At 36.7% G+C, this 17197-nt stretch overlaps 1 protein-coding gene across 2 annotated transcripts in view; it reads right to left on the reverse strand.

Annotated features, from left to right (window-relative positions):
- Rnf128 (ring finger protein 128) overlaps nt 1-17197 on the reverse strand; it is a 102131-nt gene that overhangs the window by 14090 nt on the left and 70844 nt on the right. For both annotated transcript variants that reach the window (XM_027433668.2, XM_027433667.2), the window contains exon 2: nt 12530-12777. In XM_027433668.2, the coding sequence (XP_027289469.1) occupies nt 12530-12777 (248 nt within the window). The remainder of the gene's footprint in view (nt 1-12529; nt 12778-17197) is intronic.

The raw sequence follows: 17197 nt of genomic DNA on the forward strand, positions 1-17197 counted from the left end.
GATTGAGGTTTAAGCAACAAGCTCTGTAGCCAAAAATGTACTCACTAGGAAGTTGTATTTCTCTAGCCTGTTTATTTGATTAAGTGTACATACTCTGGGATAGGAGGGTGATCTGGTTACAACATCTGTCACCCTACTCATCTCCAAGGTTGACTCAGCTAATCTGGCTAACTAGGTCGGTGTCCCATTTCAACCTTACCACTCCATGTGTATCTCACCCAAACTTTCACGGTTGGTTGAAGAGGACAACCTTCCCCTATAGATCAGGAACATTCCTTCATCAAGGGTATATGAGTAGCTGTACTGTCCTGATAGAACCTCCAAACAAGTTCTCAAGTCTGCATTTTCTGATTTCTCATTCCTAAATGTTCAATTCAATATATTATCAGTCTCAGAATCTCCAATGATGATGCTTATACATTTACTAGTAATGAATGGCAAAGATGTACTTCATTGCAGCTACAATTGTAATACTAATTAACTTGAGTTTTAGGCCCAAAGGCAATGTTATATGCCATTCATGAATCTAGTCCCAAGAAACAAAAGAGCTGGTATTAATACCAAGCTAAAAATAGGTAATGGGAGTGAAATACACACACACACACACACACACACACACACACACACACACACACACACACACGACCAAATTGCAAATGCCAAATTATTAAACAAGAAACTTGATTATAGAAGATTTCTGAAGATCTACAACATTTAAAGACATTCCATAAAAATGAGTATTTTATGTAGCTCTCAGACCTTCTCAGACCAGAAGTTTCTTTGTGTAGTAGATAGTGGTAAATGCAGAAACTCACACATGGTCAAAATGTAAAGAATAACTATCAGTGGAGTGTTCAGTCACAGATGGGACATCTGTGTCACACCCATCAAAACTAAGGGACCTCTTTCAAAGGATACAGCAGGAAGACTGAAAGCTAGAGATCAACGATGGCTAGCACAAAATGCCCTCTGGACTTGAGAAGACTGCTGAACTCATGAACTTATAGCAGCTGTGACTGTCTGCACAAGATCAAACCAGTAAACATTGCTGCATGGAGGGGGGGCTTTGAGAGCCCCCATGCCTAGTTGAGGAGCTATTTACAGTTGATGGGTGCTGGGGGAGGGAATGCCAATTTTCTTTAAGGGTGTGGTTCCTGGTAGATGATCCATGATTTAAAGCAGTGCTTCTCACCCTTGCTAATGCTGTGACTCTTTAATACAGTTCCTCATGTTGATGGTCTAGACAGTGGTTCTCACCCTTCCTAATGCTGTGACCCTTTAATACAGTTCCTCATGTTGATGGTTTACACAGTTCTTCTTAACCTTCCTAATGCTTCATCCCTTTAACACAGTTCCTCATGTTGATAGTCTTGACAGTGGTTCTCACCCTTCCTAATGCTGTGACCCTTTAATACAGTTCCTCATGTTGATGGTCTAGACAGTTCTTCTTAACCTTCCTAATGCTTCATCCCTTTAATACAGTTCCTCACATTGTGCTGACCCCCAACCATAAAATTATTTTGTTGCTACTTTATAACTGTGATTTTGCTACTGTTATGAATCATAACAGAAATATCTGATATTCAGGATACCTGATTTGTGACCCCTGTGAATGGGTCGTTGGACCCCCCAAAGGGGTCATGACCCACAGGTGGAGAAGCACTGTTCTGTACCCATGATATATAGTCAGGACAAACTGGACTCAGTGGGTTAAAAAAACCACAAAGTTTGCAGGGAGTGGAGAGACTGGGGTAGCTCTGGGAACAACTACAGAGAGATTTGTAGGGTGAATTGTACGAGATTCTCAAGAAATTAATTAAAATAGTTTAAAAGATAACTCTATGCCCCAAAATTATGTTATTCCTTTACCTTTTTCCCACTAGACTGTTAGTAGCTGGAGGACTGGGCCTTAATGGTTTGTTTGTTTGTTTGTTTGTTTGTTTGTTTTTTAAATTCACATAGTGGCTACTCAGTTAGGGAATATTTAATTTCTTAAACAAGACACTTCTCAATTTTACTTATTAAAAGCCTCTTTTTTCAGCACATATGGGGAAGGAAAATGCTAAAAAGCATTTACCAGGCTCCTAAGATGTATCAGGCTCAGTCCTAAGATTTTACCTGTGTCATCACGTATAATCATTAACTCACTTGTGAAATAGGTATTTTAATATCCAAGTTTTATAGACAAGTCAAGTGGGTTCTGAAGCTTGACTAAAGTCCAGGCAGGTGGCTGGTTGTGGGGCTGATTCAGTTCCACCCCGGCTTGGATCTGACTTTAAAGCGGGTGATCTCTCCACCGCAGTACACTGCCTCCATTGTGTGCTAGAGAAGAAGCCTTCAAAAGGCTCTCATTCCTTATGAAGAAGATAAAGGAAAGAAACAGGGGAGGGAACCCTCAAAGTTAGCTATTATTCAGTCTTGAAATCGTTTCTAAATTGCTATACATTGTGATTTGAGAAGTGGTTTAAATAGGCATATTATACTAACAGCCTCTCCTCTCCTCCTCAATCCTAAATCATATCTGGCTTAAGAACATTTGACAATAGAGTTGAGAATTGAAGGGGGGAAAAAAAACACTGCTTTTTGTGTCTATGCCAATTTTCCTAACAGAAGCTTGATGGCATTTTTCAGACCAATCAAAAGCTTTGACAGTGCTGGTAACTGAAGATATCAGCTACAGTTTTGGGTTGTTGCTGTTTTAGTTCTGAGAATTTCCAAGTTGGCTGAGGGAGGGGTAGGAGCTGAAAACAAAGTCAGAGCAATTATCATTCTTTATTATAATTTTCAATTTAGAAATCACAAGATAATCTATTTAGTTCATTTGTATATTCATACAAAATAAGGTAAAACATATGCCAATCTGGTGATTCGTCAGCCTAGGTTTTGTTCACAGGGCATTTAACATTCAGTGTAATCAAAATATATGAACAACATCACTTCTACCATTAAACTAATTACTTAATGGGACTAGAGTACAAAAATGAGAAAGGTTAAACAAACAAACTAGATTTTTCTGCACATAAGCCACTGTCTTTTAAAAAGCAAACACTTCATTAAAAGCTAAAAATAAGAACATTTTCCAAGAATGAAAGTAAAAACAATCCTAATCCTAATCTTGACTCAGACTTTATGAAAACAATGTTTAATTCTTTTGAAAATGTATAGTGAAAGGATTCTTTTCCTAGGATACATTCCTGCGAGCTAATGCAATGTCTGCTGTTTGGCAATTTAGGCATATGAGAACTTGCCTTGCTCAATGAAAATCTATGCATAATACTTGAAAAAAAGAGTTCCTATATTATGAAAGATTTTTCTTCAATTAAAAAAATAAAGAAGCAGTCTGGGCAGTGGTGGCACAGACCTTTAATCCCAGCACTTGGGAGGTAGAGGCAGGTAGTTCTCTGTGAGTTTGAGGCCAGCTTGGTCTACAAAGCAAGTTCCAGGACAGCCAGGACTGTTACATAGAGAAATCCTGTCTCAAAAAAACAAACAAAAAATTAAAGAAAGAAAGGAAGAAAGAAAGAAAGAAAGAAAGAAAGAAAGAAAGAAAGAAAGAATCACCTTTTAAAAATGGTGTTCCTTTTAGGAGAAGAGAAGCAAACAAACAGGTTCCCATATATCTAAGAACCCCGGAGACAGGGATAAAGAGGAATATAGGCCATTCCCATAAAGATGGCCACCATTAGCAGTATAAGGGATTGGACTGCATGGAAGAATTGTGAAGAAAGGGAAAATTGGCCAATGGATATGCTACAACTAAAATGATAGCCTTTTCAAAGAAACATAATCAGTACCTTTAGAAATTGTGTTGTGCCTGTAAATCTGTACTTTTGAATTGACTCAAGTCCCTAGCATTCATTTCCCCTTCTCTCAACCCTGGGTAACTGCTGTCCTGCTCTCTGCTTCTATAAGATTAGCTTTATAAAGAAAAGAAAATTCTGGAATTCTGCTATTCAAATTCATTTACTTGAAATTTCCTAGAAGAGCAGCTCTTAAGTGACTTCACTATACCAAAATGCATGCCCCTGATCACACACAGGCCTAACTCTATGTGGTAAAGGATGTACTCAATAAATTGGCTATGGTAATAATTTCACAATGTATGCAATGTCAAATCAGCACAGAGAACATTTTAGATACCATTTTATTTGCTGCCAATTATGCAGAAAATGAAGCTGGAGAAAGAATTGGTGACATGATCTGGGTATGGTTATGACTGGCTGTAGTCCCAACCATTGTGGAAAACTGAGATGGAAGGATTGTTCGTAACAAAAGTTCATCATCACCTTGAGTAACTGTTATGGTTTGCAGCTTAAATGTTCTCAAGGGCTCTTATTCTACGGGCATTGTTGCCAGGCTGTAGCACTACTACATAGAGAGAACCTGTAGGAGGTGGGTCTGAGTGAAGGTAAAATAAAGTATTGAGGGTGGACCCTTGAAGGGGATGTTGGGAACCAACCCCTTCCTGTCTTCTTTTGCCTTCATGACTATACTACACGGTCTGCTATGATGCTCCATCTGCCCCAAAGTGACAGGGCTAAGTCATTGTGGTCTGAAACTTCAAATCCATAAGCCACAATAATTTTTTTCCTACTTTAAGTTTTCTTAGATACTTTGTCACAATGGCAAAACCAAACCAAACAAACAAAAACATAGCAGCAGCAGTGAAACCTAGTCCCAAAAGTCAGTGATACAAGTGTAAAATCAGAGTATATGAATATATTAAAATTCTGAGACCCATTATTTGAGTTTCCTTTTGATCCATGAGAAAGTCATAAGACTGTGAAGGCCTCATTTAGACAAGTTTTTGTTTAACTTACTCTATATAAAAGCCAAGATTCTCATGTATTTGTAAAGGGTCCTGAATAATACACAAACTTAGGCAAGAACAGACACATACGTATAAACAAACCAACCACAAATACACAAAATGTATACACACACATATAAACATATGTATCGACAGATGATATTGATAGACAAATAATGGTACAAAATTTAAGCATCTAATTGATTTTTCAGTTAATTTAACTAATAGAGTAGAGAAAATTTGCTGTAATTGGGAATATTCCAAATAATGTTTACAATAGTTTATATTCAAGGAGAATATTTTTGAGACAGAGTCTCACATTGTATCCCAGACTTGTCTGGAACGCACTATGTACCAGGCTGGCTTTAGACACTCAGTGACCTGCTTATCTCAACCTTCCAGGTACTGAGATTACAGGCATGAGTCAGCCGCATACCATGTCCAAGGACAATAGTGTGCTCTTACTTATCTGAGAGCACACTGTATTGCTATTTCTAACAGCAAGCTATAGGGAGATGTGTGGCATATCTCTACCTAGGGAACTAATCTGAGTATCAGAATCCCAGATTTAAGTGGTAGGAGTGGGGAGGGCTGGTCACTAAGATCATCCTGCTTGTAACTGGCCATGCTGTCCGAAACACAGGACCCAGACAATGAAACCAGGTGCATATCATCTAGCTAGACTGTTGCAAAGCAATCTTGAAAAACTGGTACAACATGGTTCATTGCTTCAGCCGTATCTAACAACACATCAATCATTAATATAAAGGACACTTTGAGGGCCACATTCCTAGAGTTGGCTAATGTCCAATCATGTTAAACTTGGGAACATTCAAGGAGTAAGCAACTAGTTCCACTCTGTTACCTCTTCTCTAACAATCTGTTTACATTGTCTTTGATCAAAATCTTTTTATAAAAAAAAAGGAGAGTACCTTTTAGAAAAGTATGTATAAATACTTCATTTGGTAAGTATTTACTATAATAAATTACAAGTATTTATATGTACTGTTATGTACATATTATATGTTATAATATAAGCATATTATTACATAAGATAGTATTCAGTTGATATTTATAGATTCAGTTATTATATTTATAGTATAGTATTTATATTAGCATAGTATAGCATCTGTATATATCTGTATACTTACAATACATCCAACACATGCACACATGCACATACACACAACACGCACTGTCTGTAAGGACAATAAATACATATAATAGGTACAGAAGCCAACAAGAGATAGAAAGAGGCTCAAAGAAACAATTCAACCATCTATAAGGCCATCACATATATCTTTTATTGCTTCACCAATTTCATTATCCATTTACCCCTTGATCTATGGCTACTTGAACTTTGTAGTACACTGGTTCAGAGTGACTTAATACAGTAATAAATTATGTAATTTTAATTTTTTCAGGGGAGTCACTCACTATCCATTGGTATTACATCCTTGAGTTTTAGTTGTATCTCCCACTCTATTTGACTACTGTACGATCTGTTTACACACAAGAGTTGACTCTTACCAACAATTACACCACATTAGAGTATGATTATTTTATTGTATGGATATGTGGAGACCAGGAGTTAACATCAGGTATTTTTCTTCTTATTTTTGCTTGTTTGTTTTTAAAATAATTACATCATTTCCCAGTTCCTCCCCCCAACTGTCTTCCTTGTATTCCAACCAACTCCTCCTTAATTCCATGGCCATTTTCTTTGTTATTGTTACATATATATGCCTAAATATATAAATACAACTGCTCAGTCCAGTTACTATTACTTACATGCATATGATTTCAGACCTGACCATTTGGTATTAGATAAACAATTAGGGTGCTCATACCTAGGAAAGACTATTTCTCCTGCTCTCAGTATTCCTTAGCTCTTTGTCTCCAGGTAGAAGTCTGTCAGATTTTTCCCTTCCATGTTAGCATGTCTATTGTTGTTCATCTGAATTTTTGAGACAGTCACTCACTGGCCTAGAGCTCACAAATTTGGCTATACTGTCGGGCCAGTAAAGCCCAAATCCTCCTTTCTCTTCCTCCCCAGCACTGGCATTACAGTCAAACCCTGACATACTTGGTTTTTCTATGAGTAGTGGGGATCTATTTCAGGTCTTAATATTTGTGAAACACGCAGTTTATCAATAGAGACATAACCCCAGCCTTGAAATGTGTGTGTAGGTGTGTGCATGTGTGTGCACATTAGATTGATCCCAAAATCACATGCTACAAGTGCTCTACCACTAAGTTACATTCTCAGAACTCAAAGTATTGCCATAATACAGTTTGGTTTAGTTGTCTAGTAAACCAGGAGGTATCACAGAACTCTAAATTTCTAGAAGAATTGGTCTTTCCCATGTATGAAATATTATTTTGGAGAAATGTCACTAGTGGCAATGACTGTGTCATGTTTAGTTTCCATGTTAGTTGGGACAAAATGCATCATCTATCTTAATTCACATGACTATATAGTTACAGGCTCCCATTAACTGTTGTACAGCATGGTTAACTCCCTCCATTATAGAATACATCACTATCATTAAAATTATTTCTATACTCATACCCAGTCTTATTTTTATTACTACATATGACTTGTAAAATGTAATGGGTTTATTGTGACGTGTTTTTCTCCTCAAAATAGTTATTTCTTAGCTATTGCTTATTAATTAAATTTATCCTTTGTCAACTTCATACACGTATATAGTGCATTCTGATTACTCTCTCCCTGCACCCACCCTTATCTCCTCTAAAATCTGTCAATCCTCTTTCCCACATTCATGTCTTTTTGTCTTGCTTTGTGAACCACTGAGTTTAACCATGGATGTCTGTGTGACTTGGTTTGGAACTATCCACTGGAGCCTGGTGGGCTTATCACTGGGTATGCAACTGAAGACAACAATTCTCCCTTTCCAAAAATCTATCTACAGCCAACAACAGTTCACCAGAGATGGGTGTGGCCCCATAAGTCCCTACCCTATCCATGACTGACTGCTGACAACGTCAGTCTTGTGTATGCTCAGGACAAGAAACCATAGATTCTATGAATTCTTTACTGCCATGGTTGTGTAACACCTAGAAGACAGCTTTCCACAGTCCTTCCTGTCTTATGGTTCTTACCCTCTTTCTGCTCCTCTTCTATGTTTCCTGAATATCTCAACTACTCTGATTTGTGTGAATATTTTATCAAGGCTCATTACATGCTAAAAGGATTCCACTTTATTCTCCTGCTCTTGAAAATGATTCCTTCCTAGCTATTTTAATTACTACATCTTACTCTTCCAAAACTCACTGTTCATTAAGGGTAGATGTACAAGGCTGACATCAGGAGCATGCTAATGTGGAAAGGGGAAAGCTCGTGAGTCCTCAACTCTGTACAAAGAATAAAGGATGCTGAGAGTGGGAGAAAGCCTTCTCCAGGGAACTGGTTATCCGATGTCAAATGTTCAGCCTTAGAAATATACATACCAATAACATTATGTGGACTGGCAGATTGTATTCATGCATTTAGGAATCTCTCTCTCTCTCTCTCTCTCTCTCTCTCTCTCTCTCTCTCTCTTTCTCTAAACATATATATTCGCATATATTTAACAAAAATTAAAGAGGCCACCAATTTGAAGAACAAGGGGAACTACATGAGAGGATTTGGAGGGGGATGATATAATTAATTTTAATCTTGAAAATTATCTTTTAAAAAGTACATGTAAATTCAGCTTTTCTTACTATACTAATTCTAGCCCCTATTTAACCAAGTGCCCTAATTTGTTTCATTTAACAGTATTCAATTCAATGTAAGCTGTCACTGAGTATCAACTGCCTTAGATAATGTCAGGATACATACACTATACCTCCCTCCAAATGTTGGGTACTCTATTCTATAGCTTTATAGTGGTCATCACCACAAGTAGTTTAGTATTTAGCAGAACTGTGTCATGAGGTTTCTTATAATCTTCTTTATTTCATATTAAGGTTGTTTCAAGTAGAAACAAATCCAATTTGCCAACCTTAGTATGTTATTTTCATTCATAACCCACTGATAGTTTTCATGGTGTTTAGAAGTTTTTCACCCACAAAAACATGTTCTCTTAAACATCTTCTATGACCATATAAAGAAATTACACCTGAGGGCTCATCTGAGTAATGATGAGCATATAAGTTATCAAAATTTATACCATCATCAATTTGTGTAATATTTACTATTATGCCGCATAAATCTTAAGAAAAAAGGTATCTCTGGATACATAATCTTTCGTAATATTCTTTTGTTTTGGTTTTTAGTGACAGGGCCTCACTTTGTAACCCTGGCCAGCCTATAACTCACTATGTAGCAGGCATTGAACTCACAGAGATCCACCTGTTTCTGTTGGAATTAAAGGCATGCACCACCATGCCCAGCCTTCTCTAATATTCTAGTAATACAGCTTCATCAACATTTCTGCCAGGACAAAGCAGAAAATGTGGCTAAATGTCCAGTGAAATTTGTAAACATGTACATGAAACTTTTTACAAACATATCTGAACTTAGGAAAATCAATTATATAACATTACAGCACTCAAACTTTTATAAGCAAAGGTGACTACTGCCCATATATTTAATCTCTTTAACCCCCAAAGGAGTGAAAACTCCAATAAACAGTAAAAGTAGATCTTCCAAAAGCCCTCTGTAATACATGACAGGCTTTAATGATATTCTTGAGAAATTTTACAGAGGCTAACTTTCATAAAATATATTAATCTATGAAAATTGCTTAAATGAAAGATGAGATTAGGCCTAAATGTACAATGAAGCTTGTGCAGCACCAGGCAAGTTCTTTATAAACCCTTTACTCCTGCCTTCAGGATTGTAAATAATTTATTTCTGTTGTTTAAAAGCTAGGAATAAACCTTATTGCTTGGTAAAGAAATTTATAGATTTATTATAGCACTTAGAATACAGAAACACGGATCCTACTGTGGACATGCACAAACCACTCTCATTATTGTCACTATAACCTTTGAATAGTTAGTCATACGTGATGGAGTTTTTTTGCAACCTCAGAGATAAAAAACTGCATGATACCCAAATGTCAAATATTAACACTGTGAATTTCCTGAGTGGCCTGGCAAAGGAATGATAAACATCCTTCTGACCATAGCTAGTAACATGCTGAACCTGCCACCATTGTGATAAGCTCCCTCACAGAAGAGGACAGATGTCAATTAATTCTTTCTAAACATTCTGATGATCATAATTGACACCTAATTTTTATATAGGTTTTGTAATGAAATTTAAACTTTTCATCTATTGTGAAATTCAATTAACAATCTCCCTATACAGAAATCTTGTTGCTCCCAGTCCTAAACACACTGAGGTCTTCTTTGCTTTTTAGAGAATTAGTACATGAAGTGGGTAAAACTTCACTGCCTTCGAGGAACTTCTCAGGTTATATAAATATATACTCTATTGCTTCTACCACAAGATCACCTGGAAGCACTAAATACCAACTGGACATTATGGAGAAGTGACACTGAGAAAGCCTGAAGGGAAGAGTAAATAATGATGGTGGCTTGGACCAGGGAAGAAGGAGGAATGGAAGTAGTTAAATAGTTATAATCTGGATATATATTGTGACCATAAAACCAAAAGCATTTGTTCATGAAGCCTATGTGGAAAATGAGGAAAGAGACAGAGACAGAGATATGGAGAGGGAGGGTGGGAGGGAGGGAGAGAGGGAGGAAGGGAGGGAGGGAGGGAGGGAGGGAGGGAGGGAGGGAGGGAGGGAGGGAGAGATGAAGGATAGCTCAATAGTTCCTGACCTAGGGACAACAGAAATTCCATTGAATGGGTGCAATGCTGCTATGTACTTGTGCTGATTTGGAAGAACCAAAGGAAAGGGAAACATCATTAAAAATAGGTAGAAAGGACAATTGCTGGAATGATAGCCTGAGTATACAAAAGAGAGAAAGAGCCTGCATACCAGGGAAAGCTGGCTGCGGCAGAACACATCTGTAGAAATGGAAAACAGGGAAGAGGATCAGGATCTAAACCCAGACACAGATAGAGGGGGCGATGTAGAACTACTCTTTGGATTGCTTCCATTTTATTGGTAGAATCAGATATAATTAGCAAAGTTGAAGGAAGTGTTGGGGACTTAGATTGTAAAACTTAAGTTGTAAAATAAGGAATGTAAGAGAGTAAATATCTAAGGAAACATTTAATTAATAGGTAGCATTAGTGGTCTACTCTGAGACTATGATCATAAATTTAAAGCCAGTATAGCTACAACTATTTTTTTCTGGTACTTCTGCAAATCAAGGCATAGACACAGAGCAGACAGGAGTTAGGATTTAATCAGGGTTGATTTTGTCAGCAAGTATGTCCACCCTGTATATGCATAGGCTTCACATGTATGGATTTAGTAAACCCTGGATTGAAAATATTCAAAATAAAAAACTGCATCTCTTCTGGGTATGTGTAGACTGTTCTTCTGACAGCCACTTCCTACAGAGCATAGCATAAGACTTAAATGGCATAAACATTGTATCAATTATGATAAGTAATCTAGACAGGATTTCAAGTATATGTATACATCATATGCAAATACTGTACCATTTTACATGAGAGACTTGACCACCCATGGATTTGAGTATACAACAGGAGATCTTAAAACCAATCCTCTATGGATGCCAAATGAATAACCCTATAACCCCTATAACAAAGATAGTGAAGGTACAAGAGACCTGAAGGTGTATACATGTGAATGGCCACAGAATCTAAGCTGATTAACTAGAGAAGTGAGGATATGGGAAGTGGTGAAGATGGCTTAAAAATGACGGGATCCGGGATAAAGAATCATAAGTACTCCTCTGTTCTATGAGCCTTTGGATGTTTTGTTCTGTTATTTCCATACTTTGTACTCTTTAAAACATTGATGTCAAATATGCTAAAAATTATAAACATGAAGTATGTTTGGAATTGAACACTGTATCATGAACAATTTGATTTTTAAAACCTTCCTTGAGCTGGTAAGGTGGCTTAGGGGGTAAAGGTACTTATATACAATCCCAACATGAGTTCAATTCCTGGAACTCACACGGTAGATGGAGAGTACAAACTTTGGCAAATTGTCCTTTGGCCTCCATATGTACACTATGGAAAACACATGCCCCTACCACATGCAATAAATAATTGTAATAAAACCTACATTGTCATGAAATTCAGCATTTCTTCTTTTAGCTCCACTACCACATACAAATTCTCTCTGTCTCTCTCTGTCTCTCTCTCTCTCTCTCTCTCTCTCTCTCTCTCTCTCTCTCTCTCTCTCTCTCACATGTATGTTTACCTTCAGGCAATGACAACAGTTATATTGATTTTATGAAGATTTCTTCATCTGAGCTTTATAATTTATCTTTTTTTCTTTGAGTGTGAAATGCTTTTATAACTTAGAAAAACAGTTCATTTAAAGAAACATATGTATTTACAGTCATCACTTATAAATAAATGTTGGCTGTGCTCCCTTAGATGATAAAAGACTTAGTCAATCAGGATTATCTTCTTGACAAATGACAGAATATAGGATTTGAGATGATAGAAGCTGATACACTTTTAAAATGACTAGATTTCATGAAACATATGCAGATCTTGTCTAGTAAGTGCATTAATATACATGAAACCAAAACTAAAATTGAAACAGCAAAAACACTTTAAAATTGAGAAAAGGGAGCATTACAAACCTGCTTCCTGCTTTGAGCTCTTGCATTCCGTAATCTTCGAGCAGAATAAAAGATAAAATAGCCCACAGTTGCTGCCGTAATAATAAAAAAGGACACGGAAACAAAGAAAATTGAATAATGATTCACCCAGGGGCCATGTTTTTTCCCTACTTCGATGACCATTGTTACTTGTATGCCTCTTTGAATAGACTGCAGAATTTTTGTTCCTTTTAGATTTCCAATCATAATTGCAACAATGTCTCCTGCACCTGTAAAAAGGAAATGAATTCAGTTTTAGTTTGAGATCCTTAATATAAAAATCCAATTTTAATGGATGATTTAATACATTTTAAAGTCAATCTAATGATACAAAAGGATGTATCATAATTCAATTAACATTATCAAGTACCTACTACATATTCAAAAGACATAAGGGTTATAACCATGTATAAGATTTAGTCGTGGAGTGAAACAGCTCGTAGTTTAAAGGAAAGCATCACACACAACATTACCCATAATTCAACATCATTACCTTTGTGGCCTAGTTTGCATTTTTTTGTTTTGTTTTGTTTTGTTTTGTTTTTGAGACAGGGTTTCTCTGTAGCTTTGGAGCCTGTCCTGGAACTCACTCTATAGACCAGGCTGGCTTTGAACTCACAGAGACCACCTGCCTCTGCCTCCCAAGTGCTGGGATTAAAGGTGTGTGCCATCACCACTGGCTGCATTTTTTAAAATAAGGTCTCACTCTGCTTTCGAGGCAAGCTTGGAACTCAGATCCTCCTGCCCCAGCCTCCTGAGTATCTAGGAGTACAGAACTGAGAAAGCACCCCAATGTGCAAATTTCATGAAGGCCTTCTTAATGACAAATAGCCCACTGACTGGTAGACAACAAAACTTACTTCCTAAGGAATAGTAAAATACTTAGACGCATTCTTTTTTTTATTTATAAGGAGACAGACTGTCATATGTACTCAGTGTTAATACATATAAAGATTTACCTAACAAGATAGAGATTTGAGACAAATAATGTGCATAAAATGTTTTACAGCCCATACACATGTTCATGATATGCTATTTCTCTCTATCTTCAAATGTAAAATTTGCACAAGCTATTTGGGAAGGAGAAGCAGCCCCGTGAAAGGAGAACATGCAGCAAGAGAGGGCAATGCATAGGCCAATACAAAGTTCATTATATACATGCATGAAGTGGCATAATTCGGAAACTCAATATTCTGTACCAACTAATGTACTATGAAGCAAAGTAAAGAAAAGAATAACAGCAGAGAAGGAAACACCTTAATCCAATTAACATTTATTACAAGAAAGGAAAAGAGAAAGAAAGCAGGCTGGCAGACAGACAGACATTTTTTTCCAAAAGTTCTAAGTTTTCATACATGGACCTGTTCAAGTTAGCAAGGAATATAACACAAAGAAGGGACAGAAGTATTCGCTTCTATTTAGCACCAGGTAAGGACAAACCCGAACTTACTAAAGGCTTCATGTCTGTAATAGACTGCTTTTTATTCCCAAACACATTTGGTTAGAAAAGCAAGACAATCCTTATCTTTCTTAATGTTATTCAAGCCATTCCAGTGATTGTCGAGGTTTATAATCCTCCAAGTTTTTATGACCCAGGATGAGTGATCTTAAGCAAAAGAAGGGTTTTTTGAATGTTAATGTATTGCCAAGCAGAGAAATCTCCTATTGATACTAGGTTAAGGTACTACTCAAGGTTAATGATCAACCTCCAGTCTGGAATAAACTACCACCTACAAATAACAGTCTAACAGACCTTTAGACTAGAATTTAAACACGAATACTGAAATAGTATTGTCATTTTCAATGATTACAATTAAAAAATCTTATCTGGGGGTATATACTGTGGATTTTTCTTTAACCTGAATAATCCTTGAAATTTACAGCTCCTAGTAGCAGAAGACTTCAAAGGATTAGGTCACATAGAAATACCTCACTGTCCACTGGGTAGAGTCCTTTCCTAATATATGCAAAAGGTATCACCACAGATCCCTTTATCACTTCATTCTATGCATGTGAGTGTTTTCCTGAATGCCTTTATCTGCACAATGTACATGCAGTACAGTCAGAGGAGGCTGTCAGACCTCCTGGAACTGGAGTTACGAATAGTTATAAACCACTATGTTTCTGGGAACCAAGTCTGGGTCCTCTGGAAAAGCAACAGGTACTCTTTCTAAACCATCTCTCTAGTCCATCACTACAGGTAGTTAAAGCCCCCCCAAAAAACTGTTTCCATGTGGTAGTTAAACCCTTATGATTCCTACTGACTAATGTGTGACCACTCAGTCTGACAAAAGTTAATGACTTACCATCTTATTTCCATGGAGTCTAAAACACAGACATTTTATGTATCTTCATATAAAACAAACATATGACCCATATGGGTCAAATAATGGGTAACTTAGCAGGAAAGTGGCAGGTTTTTTTGTTTGTTATGTATCTTTGCTTAAATTCTAGCCATCTTTTCTTCCTATGAGCCATCTCTCAGGAAAACATCTGACTGTAAAGTTTTCCTCGGTTACATAATGTGTCTTATAATGTGTATAATATTTGACAACACAGATAATTTTAAAAGTCTGGAATATATTGCCATCTGAAAAATTTCTTTTTACACCACAGATGAGGCCTTCTAATATGTTTCTGAGTAGTGGAGCAGTTTTTCTCTTAGAAGATACAGACTCAGTACCAGAAGTGACTACTCAGACTAGCCACTGTGGACACGCAGATTTAAAAATGAAGATAGTCAAGAATGTACATTCTGCATACAACAGGAATTTTATTTGGTATGTGTTTGTGTATACGTGTGTGTGTGTGTGTGTGTGTGTGTGTGTGTGTGTGTGTGTGTGTGTATGTGTGTGTGTGTGTGTGTGTTCCTGTGTACACATGTGTGAGTACATTTACATGAGAGGAGGTCAGAGGACAACTGTGGGAGTCTGTTCTTTCCTTCCACAAAGTGGTTCCTGGGGATAGAACTCAGGTTATCAGGATTGGCAACAGGTGTCTTTACAACCCAATAAGAAATCTCACTAGCCCCCATCACTCGAATTTTAGCTTCTATCTAGCTCTTCGTTTTGCCTGAAAAAAAAAAAATCAGTCAGAACACCTAACTTCCTCTCTAAACTAAAAATCTTTTTTTTTTGGAGTGGAAAGAGTCTTTTAATTCACTACAACAACGGTTTTATTTATGGGATGCTTAGGAAGTTAGATGTTTCACACTAGTAAAATTTACTGGGAAAATTGCTTTACACAAATAATAAATTTTAACCATGTTTATATAAGTAGCTTTTTAATCTTTATGTGTTATGTGTATACACTGTGTACATACATTCATGTATCAATACAAGTGCACACATGCTATTTCATACTTGTGGACATCAGACGACAACCTAGGGTATCAGTCTTCACCTTCCACATGGATTGAAATAGGGTCTCTTGATGCTTTTCTCCACTGCATATTCCAAACCAGGAAGCATTTGAGTTTCTGGGGACTCAACTGCCTCTTCCCCTATTTCCCTACAGGACAGTTGGGATTACAGATGCTCACACTATTCTGTATGACTTTACCTGGATAATGGAGATTTGAACTCAGGTCTTCACACTTACATGGTAAGTATTTTATTCATTGAGCCATCTTCCTAACCTTTTAGTACCAGAAAAATTACATTTAATGTAGTCAAATATTCTAAGTCCTTATTTTAAAACACTGTATCTAGTGCATACAATGTTCCATTAAGGGATATAAACTACATTTCAGCACAAAATTAGGATATTTTTAAACAATCTACAAGCAGTGTTTTATTTCTGCACAACATATATATCATACACTGATTAAATCTATACAATCTGGGAAGCAAGATGACTCAGGGGATAAAAACTGAAGTCTGACAACCTGAGTCAGTAGCAAGTTCCCCCGTAAAGGTGGAAGGATGGAACCAAATCCACAATGTTGTTCTCTGGTTTCCATGCCCATGTTATGGCATGTGTGTGCTCATCTCATTAAAAGTAAATTAAGTGGAAAACTATTCTGAAAATATTAGGTTCATTCCATTATATATTTAACACATAGCGTTTGCTCTAATGGAATATGTGATACAAATGAATAAATAATCTGTTATATCTCTGTAATATTAAAAACATTTTATCTTTAGTTGTACTTCCTTCTTATTCCACAGACAAAAATGTATGAATATTTAATAGTGCTCTATTTTCATAAGTAAGATATACTAATTATGATTTGTTATTGACAATGGATTATCTTTGTAAACCATTATTTAATATAGCAGTAATATTATCTGTCCCCAGGCTATTATAATTTGTACTAAAGTCATATATCGTTGAAGCTGGAATAGATCTCATAGATCAGCTTAATTCATTAAAGAATCTAACACTGGACAATTTTCCTTGAGAGAGGAAGATTCTTGCTTAACTTGCTGGTCATAGAATCAGCTCTCCTCTTCAGTTTATGCTTCTCCACTGCTGTTGGTTGAGAAGAGAGAATTAATCTTGGGTCTACAGAAAGAGTATTAGGCTTCCAGAGAGCACTTGGGGGCTCCAGTGTAAGTACTCTAAAAACATTTATATTTGATACTGGGTAGCATTTTGTTTAGTTTCTGCATTTTACCTATACTTTTGAAAGATAAGGTTACCAGATAA

This window comes from Cricetulus griseus, chromosome X (genome assembly GCF_003668045.3).
Source record: "Cricetulus griseus strain 17A/GY chromosome X, alternate assembly CriGri-PICRH-1.0, whole genome shotgun sequence".
Classification (NCBI taxonomy): Eukaryota; Metazoa; Chordata; class Mammalia; order Rodentia; family Cricetidae; genus Cricetulus; species Cricetulus griseus.